The sequence below is a fragment of the Pteropus alecto genome, unplaced genomic scaffold (assembly GCF_000325575.1).
Source record: "Pteropus alecto unplaced genomic scaffold, ASM32557v1 scaffold103, whole genome shotgun sequence".
Classification (NCBI taxonomy): Eukaryota; Metazoa; Chordata; class Mammalia; order Chiroptera; family Pteropodidae; genus Pteropus; species Pteropus alecto.
In genome coordinates, this window is record NW_006436288.1 from 13,912,976 (window position 1) to 13,936,566 (window position 23,591).

Sequence of the window (23,591 nt, forward strand, 5' to 3'; positions counted from 1 at the left end):
TCTTCACCGACAAGAGGAGATTTATGGTATTTCTGTTCATAAAAGTTTTAGAAATTGTTTTGAGAAAATCAAAGGGTTGGAAATGAAGGAGTTAAAAGTGTTGTTATAATGTATTGTGATGTTTGGTGAATATTACAGAGCTTTATTTGTCCAATGGGTTAGAAAAATGCGTTAATTTTCTTATTTCTCTGTGTTTCTACAAGCCTTTAGGCCATTTTGCTATTCATTTTAAAATGGCAATTGAAGCTCATAGTCAGGACCGTTGAAGAAAGCTGACATTTTCGGTAACTGTAAAGTGTTTAAATAGTCTATCATGTTATCTAATGCAGTACCTTGCAAGGAAAAAAAGAGGATTTATTGATCTTATTTCATGGTACACTGATTTCTTGCCTGTGTATAGCCTTAAATAGTAATTGACTAACAAATATTATTTGAAAGATGATTGTTTTCCATTCTAGGTGAAAGCTTAAGGAGAATTTGCTTAAAATAATAACAAAGGAACTTAGACTTCAGAAAAGCAAACAAGATGATAGAAATCCGTTTGCTGTAGGACTTTTTTTGCCTGAAACTTTGAAATAGGTAGATAAATTAGCTCAATTTTATCTTTCGACTTTTGATTTAAACCTTTCTAATCCTACTAACTACATTCCTGCAGAACGAACTTCGTGGTTTTCAGTATGATTTGTTGAATTCCAAAAGTTTATTTGTAAATTAGTGGTTGGGAACATGTTATGTATACGTTCTGTCCAGATGGAAGTCTCTTTACCCTTTTATGTGCCCGAATTAACAGTGCCAGAGAACACAGGGGCAGAACCCCCTCAGGAACACCACTTCTTCCACAGCCTCCACCATCCCAATCCCCTATTAGACCCCCTGCCCCAAGACATGGAAGTAATTTACAGGTAAAGAAGTCCAAAGTCAGCGTAGTGTCTAATTTACATTATTGCCTTTGTCATGTTCTCTACCAGTCCCAGGCATGTTTTATTATTAATTGTAAATCATTAGCAATTCCCATTCTTGATTTATAATGCTTCTAAGAGCCACATCCTCTGCTATGATTTTGATACCATATTAGTTGCTTAGGCTAAGTTATGCTGTGGAAACAAACAACTCCCAGAATTTCTGAGACTTGCAACAACAAAGGCTTATCTCTCATGATATATGTCTATTGTAGATAACTAAGACTCTGTTCCATTTCATTGTCATTCTAGACATGAGCTGAAGGAGCAGCCCTTCTCTGAGGTTTTACTAGTTTCCTAGCAGAGGGTAAAAAAACCCACAGTGGAAACATACAATGGATCTTAAAGCTTCTGCTTGAAAGTGGCACATGTCATGCCATATACATTCTACAAACCAAGTCAGATGGCCACTAAGCGATGTACGGTTCTGCAGAGTGGGGCACCACAAGCTGTGCAGCTAAGTCTGGCATCAGCGTGAGAGGAATGTATAATTCTTCCATGGTGATGGACAAGGAATACTTTTGAAGAATGTTCTATCTACTACAGTTATAAAATCTTGACACTTGCTATAAACAGAAGCTCATCTGTTATGTGATGAAGTCTGAATGTCGGCTAACTTCTGTGGCAGGGACAGCCCTTTATACTCACCCCACCATTTCATTTTCTTCCTAGGCTTGTAGGAAGGTAGCCTTTCTCAATCCCTTTCCATCTGTTTGGGGCTAGGAGACTATGGCCAGTGGATTATGGGGAGATGTGATATGTAGCACTTCTAGACCTAGCTCCCAAACATCATGGCAAAACCCTCCTTTTGTATTCCCTCCGTGCTCCTCCCTTCCCTCCCTTCCCCTCCCCTCCCCTCCCCTCCCCTCCCCACATTATTAGGGTGAATACAGAGGAGCTCACCTCTCCAAATCACTGCTCCGAGGAGGTGTATCCAGAACTGCCTGTCCAGAAACATCTACTTTGAAATGTGGGTTAGAGCAAATGAACCTTTGTTGTGTTAAGATACTGAGATTTTGTGGTTCCTTGTTTCTGTCACCCTTTCTTGACCAACGTAACCTTGCTTTCTGGTTTATTTAATGATGCACATTTACTAGTGGTGACATTTTGTAGCAAAGTGGACAAATACAACATACCCCTAAAAACTGCTGCAAGTACACATACATTTCTGCTGTAGAAATATAAATATGTGACTGAAAAAATGATTTTAAATTTTATTTAATTTTAATTAATTTAAACTTAAATGGCCACATGTGGCTAGTGGCTATCTTATTGGACCACAGCTTTCTACTGTCTCAGCAATCTAAATATAAAAACAAAATGATGTTGTTACCAGGACCCCAGTGTTTTCGAGTCTGTGTGCCTGCACACACTGGCCCAAAGAAATGCATGAGCAGGAGTTTGCAGTATAGAAAGAGAAATAGTTTAATATTGAATTGGCCAATCTGGAGATAAGGAAATAATGCTAAAGACCCAACTCCCTGATGGCATGTGGGTTACAGATTATATAGGGTAAAATCAAGAGATACCATGGGTTAAGGAGTTCAAAGTTGTGCTGAGAGCTGATTGGTCAGAGGCAAGGTAAGGGGTAATAAATCATTTCTTCAGGTCTTGAGGACAGTTCTAGTGTCACTCTGTCTGGTCTCATGAGAAAGAAGCCAGGAGGTCGCTCTACCTTAGGGCTCAGGAGCTGAAATATAGCTAAGGTCAAGATATTATCTGTAGCCTGCCAGAAGTCCAGACCTTGTGACCATTAGTCAGGTCTGGGCTATTGTATTATGCTGCCTCAGAGGGTTGCTGATGACCTGAAGAAAAGCTAGGTCTCTGAGGGAGAGAGAGAGAGAGATAAATTATAGAGCTAAGATTTAAAACTAAATTTAATGAGTCATAAGGACCCTTATTTTCACTAAGTCTGACACTTTATGGATGACTAAGAGCCATAAAAATGAACAACAGAAAGTAATCACATCTTTATATAATATTTTCTTTGTGATGGTTGTGACATTGGAGTACTAGTCAGAGTTCTCTACTAGTACAAGTTGACAGAAGGGTTCATGTTAATAGCTTCTAAATATAGAGTGCAGAAGAGCAAATGGTAGACTGGACATTTTTGCCAAAGTATAAGTGGGATCTTTAATGATATAAAATAAATGTAAAATGAATGACTTAATATTCATTTCTGAATTTTCATTGAGAAGTATGTGAGATGTATTAGAGTCGAAAACTTTGAAACTGTTCTTCCTTTATTAAATCTCTGTATTACATTTGTGGAGATGGTTATGAGCCTGGGAATCATTTACAGGTGTTATAAAAAACTGTCTATGTTTCTTTATGTTTAAAGGACTGTTTCAAAGCATCAGCTGAGTCACGTAATGGAAAGAACATTGGATTCGAAGATAAATATCTAGATTATGTTGTCCGCTCTCACTAACTGGATATATGAATTTGGACAGGTTATTTAAACTTTCTGGGTCTCATTGTCTTCTACAGTGAATTTATGAACTTTGATTACTTGCCAACCTCTAAAATTCAACAGTTGAATATTCCTTACTTTCAGTCATTTTTTTTTCTCTTTAATCATTTTTGATTCACATGTGGATTGGGAGATATTAGAACTGAACCCACCTGTGTCAACATGGCTTAACTTTCTGCTTCAGCAAATTCTTGCCCAGTAAAGTAATAAACAACTTCACTGTTTGCTTTAGGGAATTCTTGCAAATCAATTTATTAGGACAGTTTGCTCACCTGGCCAGACACGCTTTCTTATTAGCACAATATACTGTTCACCTGGACAAACAGCTTGACAAGTATGTGGAAGAATGACATTACGCATTATGGTCTTAAAAGTGAATCTGCTGTAAATGCTATTTTATTTTACTGTTTAACTGAAGGGAAAATACCTTATTTTTCCTTCAGACCCTACATAGTTTGTATATGGGTGAGGTTAATTATAACAAGATCAGTGAGTTCATAACCATTGGGTTAATTATAACAAGATAGGTGAGCAAAATCAACTTTCTAAGTCAAATATAGTTTACAACTTAATGTAAACAATCATTTGTTTAAACTATACATTCTAAGAAATTTGGTTTTCTATAACAAACATAGACTTAAGGTTACAGGCTAAAGCCTTTGCAGTTTGAAATCGCACACCACAGAGGTTTCCTTCCTAACATCGCTTACCTAACATTTAAGAGCTGTTTATACCATTTGCAATGACATGGATGAACCTAGAGGTTATTATGCTGAGTGAAATAAGTCAGACAAAGAAAAATAAGTACCATATGGTTTCACTTATATGTGGAACCAAGAAACAAAAGGAACGAACTAAAAGAAAACAGGCCCACAGATTCAGAGAACAATCTGATGACTGGCTGCCAGAGGGTAGGGGGGTTGGGGGGCAGGGAGAAAAGGGTGAAGGGATGAAGTACAAATGAGTCATGGGACATAGAATACAGTATAGGGAATATAGTCAGTACTATTGTAATGGCTATGTGTAGAGCCAGGTGAGTGATAAGAGTAGTTGGGCGAATCACTTTATAAACTATACAAATGTCCAACCAATGTACTGTATACCTGAACTAATATAAAATTTAAAAAATAATCACTTAAAAAGAGCTACTTATTGGTTTGACCAGAGACAGAACATCTGCAAATTTAAACTTAAAGCAGAAATTTGTGCCTGTTGCTTACGTGTTCCTTGTTCAATGTGTTCTTAAGACCACCAACTGTGAAAGTACTTTTTAGTTCATCATATTTCTGACCAACATCTTGAGTAACCTGTGCCAAACTTATTTTTTGCTGAAGTTTCTCGCTAAGTACTTTCATTGCCTGTGAGTTTTCTCTTTAAAGGCTGAATTAATGTATTCTCAAGTTTATAATATTTATTTCCTCATGAAGCTTGATAGGAAAAGCTTTGTCCTTAGGTCCACAGTTTTAGCCCAGGAAATTCAGTCACGGATCTGAGAGCAGCTTGGTTAGGCTATGGGGTTAGAGCTTAGAGTGTGCCTTTAAGAAGGAATAACCTCAAGAAAGAGTCCTGTGACATTTACAGTTTATTGCCTCGACATAGCTATTTTGATGTGGACATTTGATTGACTGAAAAAGACATTTGGATTTTCAGTTAAAATGAATTACCAAATAATGTGCAAAGCAAACAACCTCACCTTCTGAGCCTCACCCCACTCTTGCCCAGCCTGTGGTATTTTCTTTCCCTCCCTCCCCTCTTATTTTCCTTTTCTCCTCACCCCTGCCCTGTTGATATTGTCTATAATGGCAGATCAGAGATGTGGTGAGGCATAAAAGCAAAGAGACGTGTAAGATGGGTCGAGGTCGAGGATTGAATTAACATCTGGCAGGCCAACCATGAATAACTAACTAGACAGAAGTTTACCAGCCACACTTGCTCATCTCCGGAAAAGCCATCAGACATCAAAGGAAAACATTTCCTGCTTTCTGAGATTTTACTTATATCTTTAAGGTCCTTATCCCAAATTCCACTTCTCTTATTTCTCCCTAAAAGCTAAAGGCATTGATGAAGCAAGGGGTCAGGCTGGAAATGTTTGGGCCTATGGAAGAAAAATTCATATTAGTACTGGCTTGAATAAAAGAAGCTGCTTATGGCTATCAGGTTATTGCAATCAAGCCCAAAGAAGGAAACCAAAAAGTCTTAACGTTTTCTTACTGACAAAAGAGTTTAAGTACTTTACCAAGGATGTTACACATAGAGGAATGAAGACAGCTTCCTTGACAGCCGGTTAGTATGTATAGCTTCAAAGTCCATGTCTGTGTTCCCCAAGAGATAGGATTAACCTTCTGAAGTCTGGATGTCTCATAATAACTTGTTACAGACTAGTTAGGACACTTTTATAATGACAAGACACAGACAAGCTATAAGTAAGACAGGAAAGGGCCTTCATCCAGTATTGATTAGGATTTATAGTCTTAGTATTTCCAAGTCCTACATATTGTGACTAGTTGTTACTTGTATCATCCAGCTGTGAGTGACTCTCTAATATAAATCTCTGAGTAACAAGCATGTATCGTTTTTCTTTTCTTTTTTTTTTTTTTCAGTCCTTTATAATGATGATTTTGAGGAGAGGACCAAATATCCTTAAAGTTCTCACAGACTTTTTAATACTTTGGTGGGGGGGGGGCGGCGTGTATTATAAGGGTAAAATATATTGATAAATGTTCCAAAAATACTGAAGGGAAAAAAAATAATGAAGAGACTGAAAGTCTTCCATGGTCAGGACCAAGGTCAGGGATGAATGTTGAGTTACTTGGTAATAACAAAAACAGCAACTGTGGACTTTGTTGGGACTGTCTGAACAGCCTGCTTTATAGCTGAGCACTCCTGCTTGTTAGTGCATTTTCTCACCTCCATCCTCCCCACGCTGGTGTTTGGGAGGCCCATCTAAGCCTACTTATTTCACTATCTCACACTTCCCTTTTAGTTCTTCTCCCTGTACCAAGATTTGCTTTTCTTAAAATGGCCCCCTGCTCTCATTCATGGCTTCTCTGATAGTCTGTCTGTAAATAAGAACTGTCCATCTCTTTCCTCCTCCCTCTAAAACCTTTGGCATGCCTGTCACCTTCAATTGGAAGCTCCTTCCACCTCCTTCTTGCCAGTTCACTATCAGTGGTTTCCTTTAAGACCAACATCACAAAGCAATCTTTAGGTTTGAGCCTAGGTTTCGGCAATTACTGGACCGGTAATTCTAAACAAGGTTCTTAACTTTAATTTCGCTTAATCTTCTGTCCTTTTGACATTGCAGGTCGAGCTTTTGACTTTTGTATCTACTGTTTGTTTCCACCCTTATTGATATTACAATTTTTTTTTCTGTTAATACTATATGCTAGAACTCCACAAAAGGTCAACAGAGTAGGGATGAGTTGCAGAGAGGAATAAATGTGAGGCAGAAGGGAAGTTATTGTGAATTAGAACAAAATTTGTTAAGAGTTCTTATAAATTTCTGGCAAGAAAGTATTGAGGATAATTATAAGTTAAAGAATTATTTATGATACTATATCACTTAGGATTAGGATTCATCCAAATTTTACAGAAAACTAATGGATGTGGCTTAAACATAAAAGAATTCTAGGGGTAAGTTGTTCAGAGTTGGTGCAGCAGTTCCGTGGTTACAAGGGGCCCAGGCTCCTTCTCACATTCTTTCCTGCTATCCTTAGTGCTGGTTTACATGCCAAAGGTCTCCTCATAGTAACAAGATGCTCCTAGTAGTTCAGTCATCCTATCCAAGTCTCAAGCTAAAAGAAAATAGAATGGCAAAAGTGGATATCTCTCAACTAAATTAGCATCCTTTGAAAGATCTTCCCTAGCTTTCATCTGCTTAACATCTGCTTACAATTCCTTGAACACCCGTAGAAGCCAAGGAATTTAGGAAAAGTACTCTTTAAGCTGGAGACATTGCCACCCCAAATAACATCAACATTTTTACTAAGGAAGAGGGAGAGTGGACATTGTGTGGACAACTCACAGTCCTTTCTATGACAGCAAACTAGGGAAGAGCTAATTAGATGATGGTTTTGCCCTAGTTTAGCCTGAACAATCTCATATCTTTTTCTGCTTAAACTGTTTTAGTATCTCCTAACTACCTATAAGTTCACAGTGAAAGTTTCATATTATCTTATTAATGCTTCTTATTAGGTTTGTCATATCTAATTTCTTGCTGAAGTTCTGCTGTATACAGTATGGGATAGTTTATGCACAGGCTCTGGGATTGGAATTCCAGCCATGCCACTTACCAGCTGGTGACTTTGACAGGTTACTGACATTTATATGCAAAATAGGGAGTGATGTTATTTGCTATTATAAATAATGTTTTTTTGACTGAGGCAGTTTTTAAAAATTCAAGTAAAAGATCACATTACTTCAGATGAGGACAAGAAGACACACTCAAAACATACGGTTCATTCACTTTGTTAACCAGTAAGAACATAAGTGCCTACATACAGAGAAAAAGAAATAATATGTCTAAGAAATATTTTTTCTTACTTGATTAATAGTAGAAGTCACTTGATCTATTCTCTATAGTAATCTTAAGAAAGAAGAACAAAGTTAGAAGTATCACGCTACCCGATGTCAAACTATATTACAAGGCTGTAGTAATCAAAACAGCATGGTACTAGACTAAAATCAGACACAAGAATTTCAATGGAACAAATAGAGAGCCCAGAAATAAACCCATGCCCACAGGGCCAATTCATCTATGACGAAGGCAAGAATGTACGGTGAGGTAAGACAGTCTATTCAGTAAATAATGTTGAGAAAACTGGACAGATACATGCAACAAAATGAAACCAGGCCACCATCTTATACCATATACAAAAATAAACTCAAAATGGATTAAAATCTTAAATGTAAGACCTGAAACCATAAAACTCGTAGAAGAAAACATAGGCAGTAAGCTCTCTGATATTGCTCATAGTAATATTTTTTCTGATACGTTTTCCTTGCCGAAGGAAACAAAAGAAAAATTAAGCAAATGGGACTCTACCAAACTAAAGAGTTTTTGCACAGCAAAGGCAACAATAAAAAAAAAACAAAAGAACAGAAAAAAGAAAGAAAAAAGAAAAGAAAAGGCAGTTTACTGAATGAGAGAAGATATTCACCAGTGATACATCTGATAAGGGGTTAATATCCAAAAATCTATAAAGAACTCATGAAACTCAACACCCCAAAAAACTAACAATTCAATGAAAAAATGGGCAGAGGACCTGAATAGACATTTCTCCAAAGAGGAAATACAGATGGCCAATAGACATATGAAGAGACTCTCAACATCACTAATCATCAGAGAAATGCAAATTAAAACCACAATGAGATATCATCTCACCTGTCAGAATGGCCATCATCAATAAATCAACAAACAAGTGTTGGAGAGGATGTGGAGAAAAGGGAATCCTCGTGCACTGTTGGTGGGATTGAAAATTGGTGCAAACACTATGGAAAACAAAATGGGGGTTCCTCAAAAAATTAACAATAGAACTACCTTATGACCCAGCAGTTCCACTTCAGGGTATTTATCTGAAGAAATCCAAAATACTAATTTAAAAAGATATATGCATTCCTACGTTTAGTGCAGCATTACTTACAATAGTCAAGATATGGAAGCAACCTAAGTGCCCATAAATAGACAATTGGAGAAAGAAGATGTGATACATATACACAATGGAATATTACACAGTAATAAAAAAGATCGAAATTTTGCCATTTGGAACAACATGGATGGACCTGGAAAGTATTATACTAAGTGGAATAAGTCAAACAGAGAAAGACAGATACCATATGATTTCATTTATATGTGGAATCTAAAGAACAAAATAAATGAACAACCAAAAAAAATCCCAGAAACAGACTCATAGATAGAGCACAACCTGATGGTTGGCAGGTAGGAAAAGAGTTAGGGGGATGGGTGAAAAAAGGTGAAGGCATTAAGTACAAATTGTTATAAAATGGTCATAGGGATCTAAACTACAGCATAGGGAATATAGTCAATAGTCATTAATATTGTAATAAGTATGTATGGTGCTAGGTGGGTACTAGATTTATCAGGGGGATCACTTCATAATCATATAAATATCTAACCACTATGCTGTACACCTGAAACTAATATAAAATAATATTGATGTCAACTGTAATTGAAAAAATTTTAAAAATTATTAAAAAACATTGACAAAAATAAATTTGAGACAGAACATTAATTCATATATTCTCTTACATCCTAGTCACAACTGAGTTTTAAGAAAATCTAGGTCATATTCATAATTCCATTTTACTACTGTTTTTTGCTAATATCGGCAAGAATATTTTCTCATTACTTTCTTTAGGTTTCAAAAAGCCTAGTGTATTTATTACTCAGAAATAGATCATAAGATCTTTTTTCCTGAATAAAAACCTCTTTTCTACGGTGTTTTCTTCTGAAGCAAGGCTTTCCTTTTTTGAGCCCTGAACGAAAATAATTTCCTTTGAGGGATCTATCTTATTCAGAGGAATTGACGTGAGGTCCCTCTGCCTGCTCTTTACTTCAATATCTTATGATCATCAGTGGAGCACTATGGACTAGCCTAGGAACAGGCACACTATGTCAATATGATTTATGGTCCGCTTGGCACTCAACATCAGTGGGAAAGGAGGGGCAATTCATTAAATGGTGCTAAGGATATTGATTATTCATATAAAAATAATTAAAATAGATCTGTACTTATTTCATCCACAAAAATCAATTGAAGGTGAATTAAGGGACATAAATATAAAAGGCAAAACTTTAAAATTTTTGGAAGTAAAGAATAGCTTTATGACCTTGAAGGAAGGAAGGATCTTAAATGATACACAAAAAGTGCTAGCCAGAAGAAGGGATTGGTCGTTGGACTACCTTAAGATCAAGGACATTAATTTATCAAAAAACATCTCTAAAAGAGTTGTGGGGGGATGCCACAAACCGGGAGAAAATAGTTGCCATGCATATAATGGACAAATAATAAACAGGTACCCACCTGTTCTTTAGAAAATGAGGCCTCAATTCATCAAAGGCACTGTGAAATGAGTTAAAAAAAAACAAGCCATAAATACTAGGGGAAGATATTTGCCATGCATATAAATGACAAATTAATAAAGAAAAAAATCATTCTGTAGGAAAATCCTTGAATAGAAACTACACTGAAGAGATATTGTGAATGGTAAATAAAAATATGAAATGTTTAACTTTATTAGTAATCTGGGAAATGCAAATTAAAACCACTTGGTAATACTGTTTTACGCTGCCCGGATGGCAAAAACCTTAAAAGTCTAAAAGTTGACAGTAAGGATATGGAGCCATAGGAACTACTAGACACTGTTGGTGGCAGTGGGAATTAGTTCAGCAACTTTGGAGAACCCTGCAGTCTTGTCAGGAATAGTTGAACCTGTGTGTAAGTTACAACCCAGTCATTCACCTCTTGGCTCATACCCTAGAGCAGTGATTTTCAACTCTTCCTTATATTGAATCTCAAAATGAACACGTAGGAAATACTTACGCCAGGCCTTACCCTAGACCTATGGTTACCAAATTGTGTGCCTAGATGCTCCGGGGGCACCACCACAAACTCACAAACTCACAGAGGACCCTGGGATATTTTACATGTTCGAGAGGAACACAGTGATACTTGGAGTCTGTTGACATTGTGTGAACTATTATCTCAAGATCAGTTCAGTGTCAATGTTAGATTTGCTACATTTTTTCTATTATGCAATATTTTGCAAAGCTAGATTTCAGTAGTTCCTCTCATAAAAACCAGATGCCACATGAAAATCAATGTGGAACAAGAAATGAAGGTGGCAGGTTCCAATCTGATTCCAGGGTTGAGAAGTTGTGCAGTGCCCAACAAGCGCACACATCCCATTAGTAAGTAATCGTGGTTATTTAAGAATGAAATTAAAATATTTTTCTTTCAATTTATCTGCATTCGTTTGTGAAATAGAAACTATATTGTTAGGCTATAGACTTACAAAGTTGTTTGGAGTCATTTAGTATTTCTTCTGTCCTAGGGTGTTTTTCAAAAATTATTGAGACACCAACTGTACCTTGAACCAAGAATGTTTGAGAATCTCTGTCCCAAATCAGTTAACTAAAAATATTTGGAGATAGAGTCTGTGTGTCTTTGTTTTTTAAAAAGCTTCCCAGGTGATTTTAATGGGCCGCTAGGGCTGAGAAACACTGCTAAAGAAACACACATGGAATGCTATTCAGAGTATTAGTGTAATGCTATTCAAAGTATTATCTGGAGACCAGCACTGATTTGCAAATTATTTTCTACAGGTCTGCATCAAGATAAATATTTATATTAATCATACTGTAAGTGAATAATGGTACAGTTTTGGTAATCCTTTTCTTCCCTTATGTTTGTTCCTGTTAAATTTATTGAAATATAATTTTATGCATTATATTTAATGATAAAAAATAAAATAATTGAATACTGGTGAGGATATGGAGCAGCATGAATGCTCATTCATTTCTAGTAGGAATGCAAAATGGTGCAGCTATTTTGAAGAGTTCGTTGATGTCTTAGAAAAGTAAACATTTTTACCATATGATCCAATAATCATGATACTTGGTTTTTACCTAAAGGGATTGAAAATTTATTTCCACACAAAAACCTGCACACAGATGTTTACAGAAGCTTTTTTCATAATTTCCAGAACTTGGAAGCAACAGGCTGTACTAAGTAAGGTGAATGGACATAAACTGTCATCCATCCAAACAATGGAATGTTGTTCAGTACTAAAAAGAAATGAGCTGTCCAGCCATTGAAAAGACATGGAGGAACCCTAAATGTATGCTACTGAGTAAAACAGGCTAATCTGAGAAGGCTACATAACTACATGATTCCAACTATGTGACATTCTGGAAAAGGCAAAACTTTGGGAGATCAGTAATTGGCAGGAATTGGGAGGTAGGGATGAACAGAAGGATTTTAGGGCAGAGAAACTACTCTGTATGAGACTGTAATGGTGGATACATGTCATTGTGGGCCTCTCCAAACCCACAGAATAAAAAACACCAAGAGCAAACCCTAATGTAAACTGTAGACTTTGGATGATAACGATGTATCAGTGTAGGTTTATCAGTTTTAACAAATGTACTTCTCTGGTGGAGGCTTGTGTGGGGCAGGGAGTATATAGGAAATCTCTGTACCTTCCTCTTAATTTTGCTGTGTACCTAAAAAAAAGCCTTAAAGTTAATTGGGACTTATATTTTGTATTTTTCTTCTCATATTTCTTCCTAGTAATTTATTACTTACACAGCACTAAGGTTTAATCGTCATATAACAAACCACATATACACTTTGAATTTTGACATATGCATACACTTGTGAAATCATCACCACAACCAAGATAATGAACATATTTATCAGTTCCCAAAATATTTTTGCACCCCATTATAATCTTCCCTTTTGCCCCTCCACACCACTTCCTCAATCCCACTTCCTACCCCTTCTCCAGGGCAACAACAATTCTTCTGTTTTCTGTCATTATAGTTAAGTTCGAATTCCTTAGAATTTCATATAATTGGAATCTTACAGTATGCATTCTTGTTGTGTCCAGCTTCTTTTGCTCAGTATAGTTATTTTGCAATTCAACCATGTCATTCCATGTATTAGTAGTTCTTTTTATTGCTGAGTATTATTCCATTATATGGATACACCACAATTTGTTCATCCATTCGCCTATTAATAAACATTTCAGTTGTTTTCAGTTTTTGGCTATTAAAATAAAGCTGCTATGATCATTTGTATGTAAATCTACGTGGACACATGCTTTTATTTATCTTGGGAAAATGAATACGTAGGAGTAGAATGGCTGGATCATAAGGTAGATATATGGTTATAGTAATTTATTTTTATTGTATTTTCCAAAAGCATCAGTCTACTAAGGATTAAAAATAAAACTGTCCCTTCAGCAAATGTATTTTAAGAAACACTAGCCTAGGAGATATGTACAAGAATGTTCACAGCTATACATTGTAATAGCAAAAAACTGGAAGCAATCTGATCATCCATTGTTAGGAGATTAGATTACAGTCATGCACTGCTTAATGAGGGAATATGTTCTGAAAAATGTGTAGTTAGAAGATTTCATCATTTATGAACATCATAGAGTGTACTTACACAAACCTTGGTGATATAGCCTACTACTGTAATTGTGCTATACTTTCATACGACTGGCAGTGCAGTGGATTTGTTTATACCAGCATCTCTGCAAACACGTGAGAGACATATCTTGTGCCGTGATGTTATGACAGCTTCATCATCACTAGGCGATAGGAACTTTTCAGCACCATTATAATATTATGGGACCACTATCATATATGTGGTTTGTTGTTGACTATGTTATATGGCACATGACTGTATTAAAATGAGGTACATACTTATTCAGAAGACTATAACAATAGAAATAGATAAATTACAGCTACACTAATCAAAATAAATTGTAGGATTTAAAGGTGAGTTAAAAAAAGCAAATTGCAAAAGAAAGAATATAGATGAATTTTTAAAAATAAGATTAAACAATATTACACATACAAACATATATGGTAAAGTATGAAGAAAAGCAAGAAAATTATAAATATAAAATTTAGGATAGTGCTTACTTGAGGAGGGGTTGGGTACAGTGAGGGAGATAGGACCAAGGAAGGGCAGACAGAAGCGTTGAGGCTAATGGGTCCTGGTCTATTTCTTAAACTACAGAAATCCATTTTGATTTTTTTGTGTGTGTGTTTATATTTTGTTACGTATTGACTTTTGTGTATATTCAACACATGACAACAAAATCTAGAAAAATCTCTGAACAGTTGAATAGGGACTTAAGCAAGACAGAAAGTACCAATTACAAACTATCAAGGATAGAAAAAAATCTAGACTTTAAGTAAATACATATTCGAATGATAGACTATTAGGTATTATGTTTGAGAAAATCGGGCATTAAATCAAATTATCATAGAATATTTTGTTAAGAAGTATAGAAATGTGGTATGAAGTTCATTAGAATGATGCCCTGTAGCCACATAACATAATGATTAAATCAGTTAAGGATAAGTGATAGATTGTTTTCAGAAATATAATCGGGTCTATGGCCATGTCACCCTGAACAAGCCCGATCCCGTCTGATCTCAGAAGCTAAGCAGGGTTGGGCCTGGTTAGTACTTGGATGGGAGACCACCTAGGAAGACCGGTTGCTGTAGGCATTAAAAAAAAAAAAAAAGTATATATATATAATTGGTCTCATCAAGTTAAAATGCATATTTTTTATTTTTTGATTAATTAAAAATGGCTTACAAAATGCAAAATGAGAATCAAAAATTGGTAATTAAATATCCTGTATTTTCCAGATGGTTAGAATTTATAATTGGGTATAAGTTAACTTAAAAGCCAGAAAAGATGGGGGAAGTAAAGAACAAGTTGACAGTTCTTACTAAAAGAAGATGAAACGGAATTCTTTGTTAAACCAGATAGCCTATGCCTTGAGAAATTTGTTTGGTTTTTTTTTTACATATTTAATGGCTTAATAAGAAAAGAGATACATCAGAGCTCCCTTTTCTGGTAAGAGGTTTGGTGTTTCAGAAATAGGCTCTGCTCTCTGTAAAGAGATGAACAGCCTCCTGAGTCATGTACAGGTAAGTCCAAGGAAAACTTTTATACCAGAGAATGTGACAGCCTGCCAGAGACAGATCTGAGACTTCCAAAGGGCGGGAGGGAGAGAGTGGGGACTGATATTTAATAAGCATTTACTGCGTCCAAGGCATTTTGCTGTAGAGTTTATACCTCTTATTTGATATCCTTGCCTTTTAGGGCTAGTCTGTGCTTACCTTTAAGGTACATGTTTTTATTCTCATTTTACACAAGATATAACTGAGACAGAAATTCAAAGATCTTGCCGAAGATTTTAGGGGAAGCAGATTTAAACACAAATGCATGTGATTCCAAAGCACGTCATCTTTCTACTAATAATAGCCAGTAATTATTGAGCACTTAACTATATTTGTACCATGAACTATTCCAAGTGATACATAGATTTTATCTTTCAAGCCTCAAAACAACATTATGTAACAGAAATTATTATTCCCATTTTACTGATGAGAAAACTGAGGCACAGAATGTTAAGTTACTTGCTCAATGTCATATAATTAGTAAGTGGCAGAGTTGATTCAGTTCAGGAGTACATGCTTTTAACCTCTTTTGCTTCTCATGAGCACATGTGCCCTTTCAAGGATCAGGCTTGATTCTGATTGTCAGAGAAACCTTTGACTTCTAATAATGTTTGAACCATATGAGTCATGGAAACAGATTTCTCCCAGCTGGATACTTTTGGGCTGTCTCACCTCCAGTGGTGTTCCTTCTATTCTAATTGGGTCATACCCTGTAAGACACTTTGCTGCTGGAATATAGTGGTTTGGGAAATGTTTCATAGCCTGTTCTAACAAGTTAACTAGCTTATTTCTATTTTTATGTACTTTATGACATCTTTTGGGCTCATTGTTCTCCACAGAATAAGAATGAATCCTTCATAGAAGTTTCAGTTCTATTATACTTTCGAACTCCATTCTTTTAATGGACTTTTCTTAAGACAATGTAAAACGAGTGATAATTAAACATTATTTAAATCATTTTATTGGATTATAACGCATATCCTTTCTATTCCCAAAGTATTTGAAGTAGATTAAAATAAAACAATACAATAGGGTAAAAATAATAAAAACTCAAAGCTATAGAGAAAACAGGAGATAGTTATACCAGAAACTTAAATTGCTACAGAGCATTTAATGCTGAATTTTCTGGTGGCTGAGGCAACAGAGAAATAGAATTGGTCAAATGTTTATTATATGTTCAAAGATGGTAAAGTCGTACATAGAGGAGGATAAGTTTCAGTGACAGGCCAGTTGCTAGCCTTTTCCTTTCTACAAGGTAAATCATGTCTAAATAGTCCCTGGAACTCTCAGATAGTAAAGTGCTGTAGTAGGGACTTTAAAGAACTGCCACTGATAGTCTTTAAAGAGGGGTCATGTCAGTGCTGTAATTCTTGCTCAGCAATGCTTACACTGAGGCTTGTTCCTTTAGGGAAAGGTCAGATGCTTGCTCACTCCCTACTTTCTTCAGGCATCTGCTCAGAGTAGGTATTTGGTCAGAGGTATCATCTCTCTCCTCTAAATGAGGCTTCCTCTCTCTACAGCCTGCCTTACTCTCTATCCTTGCACTGTCCAACCTGGCAGCCATTAGCCATATGTGACAAAGTTACAAAAAATAAAATCTTCAGTTCTTTGGTCACACTAGTCACCTTTCAGGAGCTCATTAGCCACTTGTGGCTAGTGGTTACAATATTAGACAACACAGATACATCATTGCAGAAACTTCTATTGGGCAGTGCTATTTTACGCTCCTCCCCTGGCTTTCATTTTCTTTTTGGAACTTTTCCAACATTTTGTCATGCACTTATTGAATTCTTTATGTTCCACTAGAATATATGCTCTGAGTAGCAGAAATATTTTTTCTAGAACATTATCGAATCCTCACTGCCTAAAGCAGTGCCTGTTACAGTTCTTTGTAGTTACTTGTTGAATAAATGAACAGATGAGTGAATGAATTTTAGTGTTTTGAATTAAGAAAATATTTTGTCTAATGTCCTTGGGTGACCTAGTACACTGCTCTGCTATAATTTTTAAGATGAAAGAATGAAAATTCTGTAACCAAGGACACATATTTTAAAGATAATGATATAAATAGCCAAACTTTTATTTCTTTTATCTTTCATATCATGAAGGAATAATAAGTATGAAAATTCTGCTCACAGTAACAGTAATTCTACTTAACAGCTAATATATTGAACATGAAGGTAAAAACTGTCAATTTTCTTTGGATTAAAAATGTCGGTAGAATGAGAAAACAAGGTAGTTATTATATAGCTAATTGGACTTTCTCTGGTATACAATTTAAAGCAACTGTGAAATATTGCAAAGGAATATATTAAAGGTAATATTTTGCAATTATAATTACATACATAATGAGAAATTATAATACATTCTAAAATTGTATAGAAATGTCAGTTTACCTCAATTAATTTCAAATAAAAATTATGCATGAAATGATTGCACTGTCTAAAAGGAATTTGCTATCTGGATAAAATAGAACTACAAGCATTACTACCCTAGAATTGCCTATAAATAGACACTGAAGCTAGTTCTGTGATCTCTGCCAAGGATGCAGCTTCAGTTGCCTTGAAAAAGATTGTTTCTCTTCTCTTAGGCCCCACTTTGTCAGGATATAGTTGGAATGGTGGTGGAGTGGGGAGATAGCTAGCAGAGCCAGACACGTCTGGTAAATCAACTTTCACAATTAGCCAGTGGATAGATGTCAGTTGGCTGTCATGCCCAATTTCAATTACTGACAATTAGGAATTAGGCAAAATAGGAGTATTTTCTCCTCCACCTTCCCTTTCTAAAGTGCAGATATTTTCTGAATAATGTTAGTTCTCGGTGGATTTGGAAATGCAGATTATTGGGTATCTATAGCCTATGCAGGATTGGTGTTATTTTTCTATTTCAAGTACAGATGTCCTTGGATAACCTTGCATACCTTGAAAACAAGGTTTTCAAATCAGGTCCAATGAAGGACAAGTTCTTCATAAAAATAATGACATATTTGGAAACCTATATGTTTAGTTAAGGTTTCTAAGCTGCAATAAATGTGTTAAGGATTCATCAAAATTTTTATAATAGCAATTTCAATTCTTAATTCTTTTTTGAAAATCCTTTCCATGTATATATCTGAAATTTTTAAATTTTCTTTGGTACTGGATCCAGAATACAATTTATAAAACTTTACATCAAGATGGAAAGATAAATTCACTTTCTGTTAAGACTTTGGGTTGTTTTATGCCAGAAGAATATTGCCTATGTGATGAGAATAATATGAAAGCCATAGACTGCTTAAGTCCATTGATTTTACTCAAGCAGAGTAAAGAAAATGGCTCTGTGGAAGTTTTCTATTACATAGAAGTGAGAAAGTAGTTGTGAAAAAGAAGCTAGCTGAGGTACTTGACACACAGTTCATGCTAATTTTAAATTGTACTAATACTTGACTATAGAGTCAGGATTCCTTTGCCAGGATTCGAATCTGCTGAAGACTTCATCAGGTCACTTGGGGAGATGTGCTGCCAGAATTCTCCAGACCTCTCCTCTCCAAAGGCTTTTTTTTTTTTTTTTTTGCCAAAACCCAGAAACGAACCATCTAAAGGCTTTTAAAAAATTTATTAAATTTATTGGGGGCGATGTTGCTTAATAAGGTTTTATATAGGTTTCAAGTATACCTAAAAGCATTTTAACGGGTAGTGAATTCAGAATTGACTTCATAGACTCTGACCATTATTGATAGAAAAGCAAAGTAAACATCATCGCTGAAAATAATTTTTCATTTATTTGTGAATCTGTATGCTTTTTTACTACATGTAGAAATTTGGCTACTCAAATAAGAATTTCTCTCTGTCCAGTGCCTGAACAGGCCAAGTGCCAGGAATGGTTTGCTCTGTACAGATGAACACTGATACTGAAATCTTTCTTTCCAGTTGATGCTTAGGAACCATATTTTGATTTTGATCCATGTCAAGATTTTAAGATAGTTTATTGAGAGAGACATGGGTCTCCACATTAGTATTTTTAAAATTTCTTCTATGAGTTTAATTTGAAAAAGAGTAAATCAGTAAATCATGCTTTCCTCCTAACTTTTGCCATGTTCCTTATAAAAATTAACATATACCTTTTCTGCCTCTAGTTTTGTAAAAAAAAAAAAAAAAGGGGGTGTGAAACTAAGTTTCACAGGTTAATTCCAGCCTTATTTCTTCATGGACTTTTATGGCATTTTAAATTTCAAAACATAATAATATCACAAAGTACATCATAAAGCTATAGTACTTTTAATTGACTATATTATACCTTTGGTGTTTGAGCACATACATTCTTTATAACTCTATGTACCAGTATTTTACTAGATCTATCAACTCCTTTAGAGTATAGACTATACTTACTTACTTAACTTTTTATTTTGAAATAACTCTAGTCATAGAAAAGACTTGCAAAAACACTGCACTGAATTTCATGTACCCTACTATACACAGTTTCCTCAAATGTTAACATCTTACATAATCATATTACAATTATGAAAACCAGAAATTGTATCAATATTATTGATATAATAATATTGACCAATATAAAGAATTTATCCCAATTTTGCCAGTTGTCATATTAATGTCTTTTTTTAGGTCCAAGATCCAGTCCAGGATCCCACAGTACATTTAATTGCCAGGTTTCCTTAGTCTCATCTAGTCTGGAGGAGTCTTTCTCTATTTTTCCTAACTTTAATACTTTTGAAGAGTCTTGGTCAATAATTTTGTAGAATGTCTCCCAGTTTGAGTTTTTATTTTTATGATAAAAATTGGCTTATGTTTTTTTGGCAAGACTACCACAGAAGTGATGCTGTGTCCCTCTCAGTTTATTATATCAGATGGTACATGATGTTGATATGTCTCCTTGATGCTGATGTAACTTTTGTCACTTAGTTAAGGTCTACCAGATCTCTTCACTACAAAGTTACTATTTTTTCCCATTGGAATTAATAAGTATCTTGGGAGGAAATACTTTGAGACTATACAAATATTCTGTTTCTCATCATACTTTTTGTCTATTAATTTTATGTTCCACTGATAATTCTTACTTGCAACAATTATTAATCGATATTTGTCAAATGCTGAGATATTCTATTTCCATCATTCCTTCTACATTTATTAGAGTTCTACTATGAAAGCTATTTCTTCTCTCAGTTATATCAATGTAGACTCATGAATATTTATTTTATTCTGTGGATTATAATTCATTACTATAATTATTGTTGTCCAAATTATCCCAGATTTTATTACTTATTCTTTGGTACCACAAGATGTACCAAGTTAATTTTGCTCCAGCCCAAGAATTGGTTCTTTCTCCAAAGACTCCTAGTTCTTCTGATTGGAGATTGATATTTAGAAACAAAATTCAGGTGCACGGTATGCTCATTGCTATTGGTATGCCATTACTTCTAGGCCCTCTCCGCTGACAGAGCTAGGAAATATGTATATGTGTATACTTAAACATAAACGCCTCTCTTCTATCTATCTGAATATTTATCTACCTAATAAAGACTATAAGTTCATTCTAATACTTCTAATTACAACCCAATACCACTAGTTTTCTTCTAGACTTCTTCCCTTCCTTGTTTGTAATTCCTTTCTCCAATGGCGAGAAACCTGGCTTTCATTATTGTAATATATTTACTTATTTGCTCAACCCTAGTATATATATATAAAGAAGCTTTAGAATTGTGATCCCATAATCCCTATGAGAAACAAATTTACTAACTAGGTAGTAGTGTTTGGGTACAGTTCCTTTTGTCTTTAGTTTTACAGTATATAGCAAAAATACTGGTTTCCAAAACTATTCAGGTTAGACCTTTTTTCTTCACTCTTTCAATGTAGTTACGTTGTTCATTTGTAATACAGCCAGGTTCATTTATTGTTTGCATTGCATTTGGGTTCCCCTGACATATAGAGATTGACTTTAATTATCATTTATTTGGGAGGTATGTGAAATATTACTGTAGTTCCGAGAGTTAAAACTATATGAAAAAGGTGTACTAGAAAAGCACCACTCCCTGCCTCATCCCTTGTATCACGTTTCATTTTCCCATTCTTTTCACCTCATTCCCACTCACCTCCTGAAGACAACCAGTTTTATTAGTTTTTGGTTTATTATTCTGTATTTCTTTTGGCACAAATAGATACATATATGTTATATGGTGACTACATTTTTTTGGCTTTGGTAATGGGCAATTTGAATGCTGTTTGATTGTTTTGTCTGTTAAGGGTAGTAGTCATAATTGGTGTATCCTTACTGCTAATATATCAGAAAACTAATGAAAGTCTTATTTTCTTTCCTAGAATGAAAATTAGAACATGAATTTTGTTGGGCTCATTAGCACTGTACTGTCGATCCTTTAATAGGATTTGTCCAAAAAAATGGTAACATAAAGCAAGCAGCAATGTTTTTCAAGTGTTGTTTAACCCATATATATATATATATATACACACACACACACACACACACACACACACACACACACACATATATATATCACACACACACACACACACACACACACACACACACACACATATATATATTTAGCAAGATGTCTAAAAATTTATTTCTCCTTATTAATTAATTTAAAGCATCAGTAAGAGCTGCTAGACTGTTACATAAAATACGTATTTTTTGCTTTTAGAGGTCTTGCAGAATAGCTCACCTTACAAACAAGGCAAAACAAAACATTTTCCCAAGTCTGTTTAATAGTGCCATTACAGTGCATTTTATTGTGCACTCTTTTTCTTTTCAAATCTTCTGCAGGCCTTTGGGCAGTCCTTCTCCATCCACCGTAAAGTTGCTGAGGATGGAGAGACTCGGGAGGAAACGCTTCTGCAAGAGTCGGCCTCAAAGGAAGCTTACTACCTGGGGAAGATCTTGGAGATGCAGAATGAACTGAAACAGAGCCGGGCTGTGGTCACTAACGTACAGGCAGAAAATGAGAGGCTCACAGCTGTTGTGCAGGATCTGAAGGAGGTAAACAAATTCCCTTTGAGAGGTTGGTGGGAGGGAGAAAAAAGATGAAGTTCTCTGGAGGCGAGAGGAATAAACCTTTTTCTTTAATCAGAGGAGTGTATTAAGCAAAAAGCACATAATACTAATGCTAGCACTTTTTCTGCTTTTTTAGTGAAATGGCAGCTTGTTCTGAGATGAGCTTTCTTCTCTTTTATTGTCTGTTAAGAATTAAAGTCTTTAATTTATTATTTGGGAATTGGGCTTACTGCTCTGCAAAAGAATTTAAAAAATATAATGCCCTTAGCACTTCCTCCCCTTTTTCTGTTTTAATACATTGTGGAGAAGAACAGTTGATGGTAATACTCTGTGTCAGCACTAATTCAAAATGACAGGACTATTTTCCCTGGGGAATGAGACCTGGGGGAGTGTTTTGAGGGGTCTTAGAGCCTGGTGATGCAGAGCCATAAACTATTTTTCAGGTTGTAGAGAAGGCAGCAAATTGCAGCTGCTGTGAATTAGGTCAGGGAGACTTCCTTCCTCAGTCCTGTTTCTATCACTCTTTCTCTTCAGCTTTCCCATAGCAGCATCATGGGGAATATTCAGGCTGCTCGAGTCAGTCTGCCAGTGATGCTGGGGACACTGGTAGCCAAAAGCAGCTTTATCCACCAAAGCCTTTAAAGAACATTTTTGGAAACTATTAAACCATCCACTCTAGTTTTTGATATGAAAGCTGCAAAAGAGGTGCAGGTGTCTTCTCATTTCTACACGAGTGCAGTAGACAAACAGGAGATTGACAAACAGGTACCAGGTCCACTACTAACTGTTGTAAAAATAGAAAAAGGTAGGATGAAAAAATTTTTTAATGTTATGAAGTATAACAGAAGTAATCCACTGATATCTTTCTGGAAATTAGTGACATATTACAAATAGAGTTTCATTATTATGAGACATAAGTTGTCCAAAATTTATTGGAATACTGGAATTCCATCAATAATTTACACTTAGACATGTCCAAGTTACAATGAACTATCTACAGTGAGGTCTCTGCTTTACCTTTTCATCATCTTTGGACATGCCCAAGTATAGTAGTATGACTTTGGAGAGAGAAAGGAGCCAAACAAGTGGAAGTTAATATGATTAGTACTAAGACTCGAAGTACTAAGTAATATGAAGAACATGAGACAGTTTTCAAGATGTCCTGCCTCACTTCTCATCGCTGCAAAGGAGCGTTAAGAACAAAGCTGCTCTCCAGTTCTTTATCTGATGCGTCTGTATGTGCCAGGATTGGGCGGTCACTTGCTTACTCTTACCCAGTGAGGGACATTTCTGTGGAGCAGTGGAAGCAAAAGCCTGATTAGGTTTAAGAGAGAATAAAAGGACAAAAATTGGAGACAGAGAGTAGAGGCAACTTTTTCAGGAGTTGTTTTGTTTACAGAGAGAACCAAAGAAATGGGAGGTA

The 23,591-nt window shown here is 35.5% G+C and overlaps 1 protein-coding gene and 1 pseudogene across 1 annotated transcript in view; both read left to right on the forward strand.

Moving 5' to 3' along the window:
* The window catches only part of BICD1 (BICD cargo adaptor 1), a 172,782-nt gene that overhangs the window by 55,867 nt on the left and 93,324 nt on the right, over positions 1 to 23,591 (forward strand). Inside the window, exons 2-3 of the mRNA XM_025047378.1 lie at positions 21,941 to 22,190; positions 22,848 to 22,973. Of these exons, the coding sequence (XP_024903146.1) occupies positions 21,941 to 22,190; positions 22,848 to 22,973 (376 nt within the window). The remainder of the gene's footprint in view (positions 1 to 21,940; positions 22,191 to 22,847; positions 22,974 to 23,591) is intronic.
* On the forward strand, positions 14,583 to 14,701 carry LOC112480410 (annotated as a pseudogene).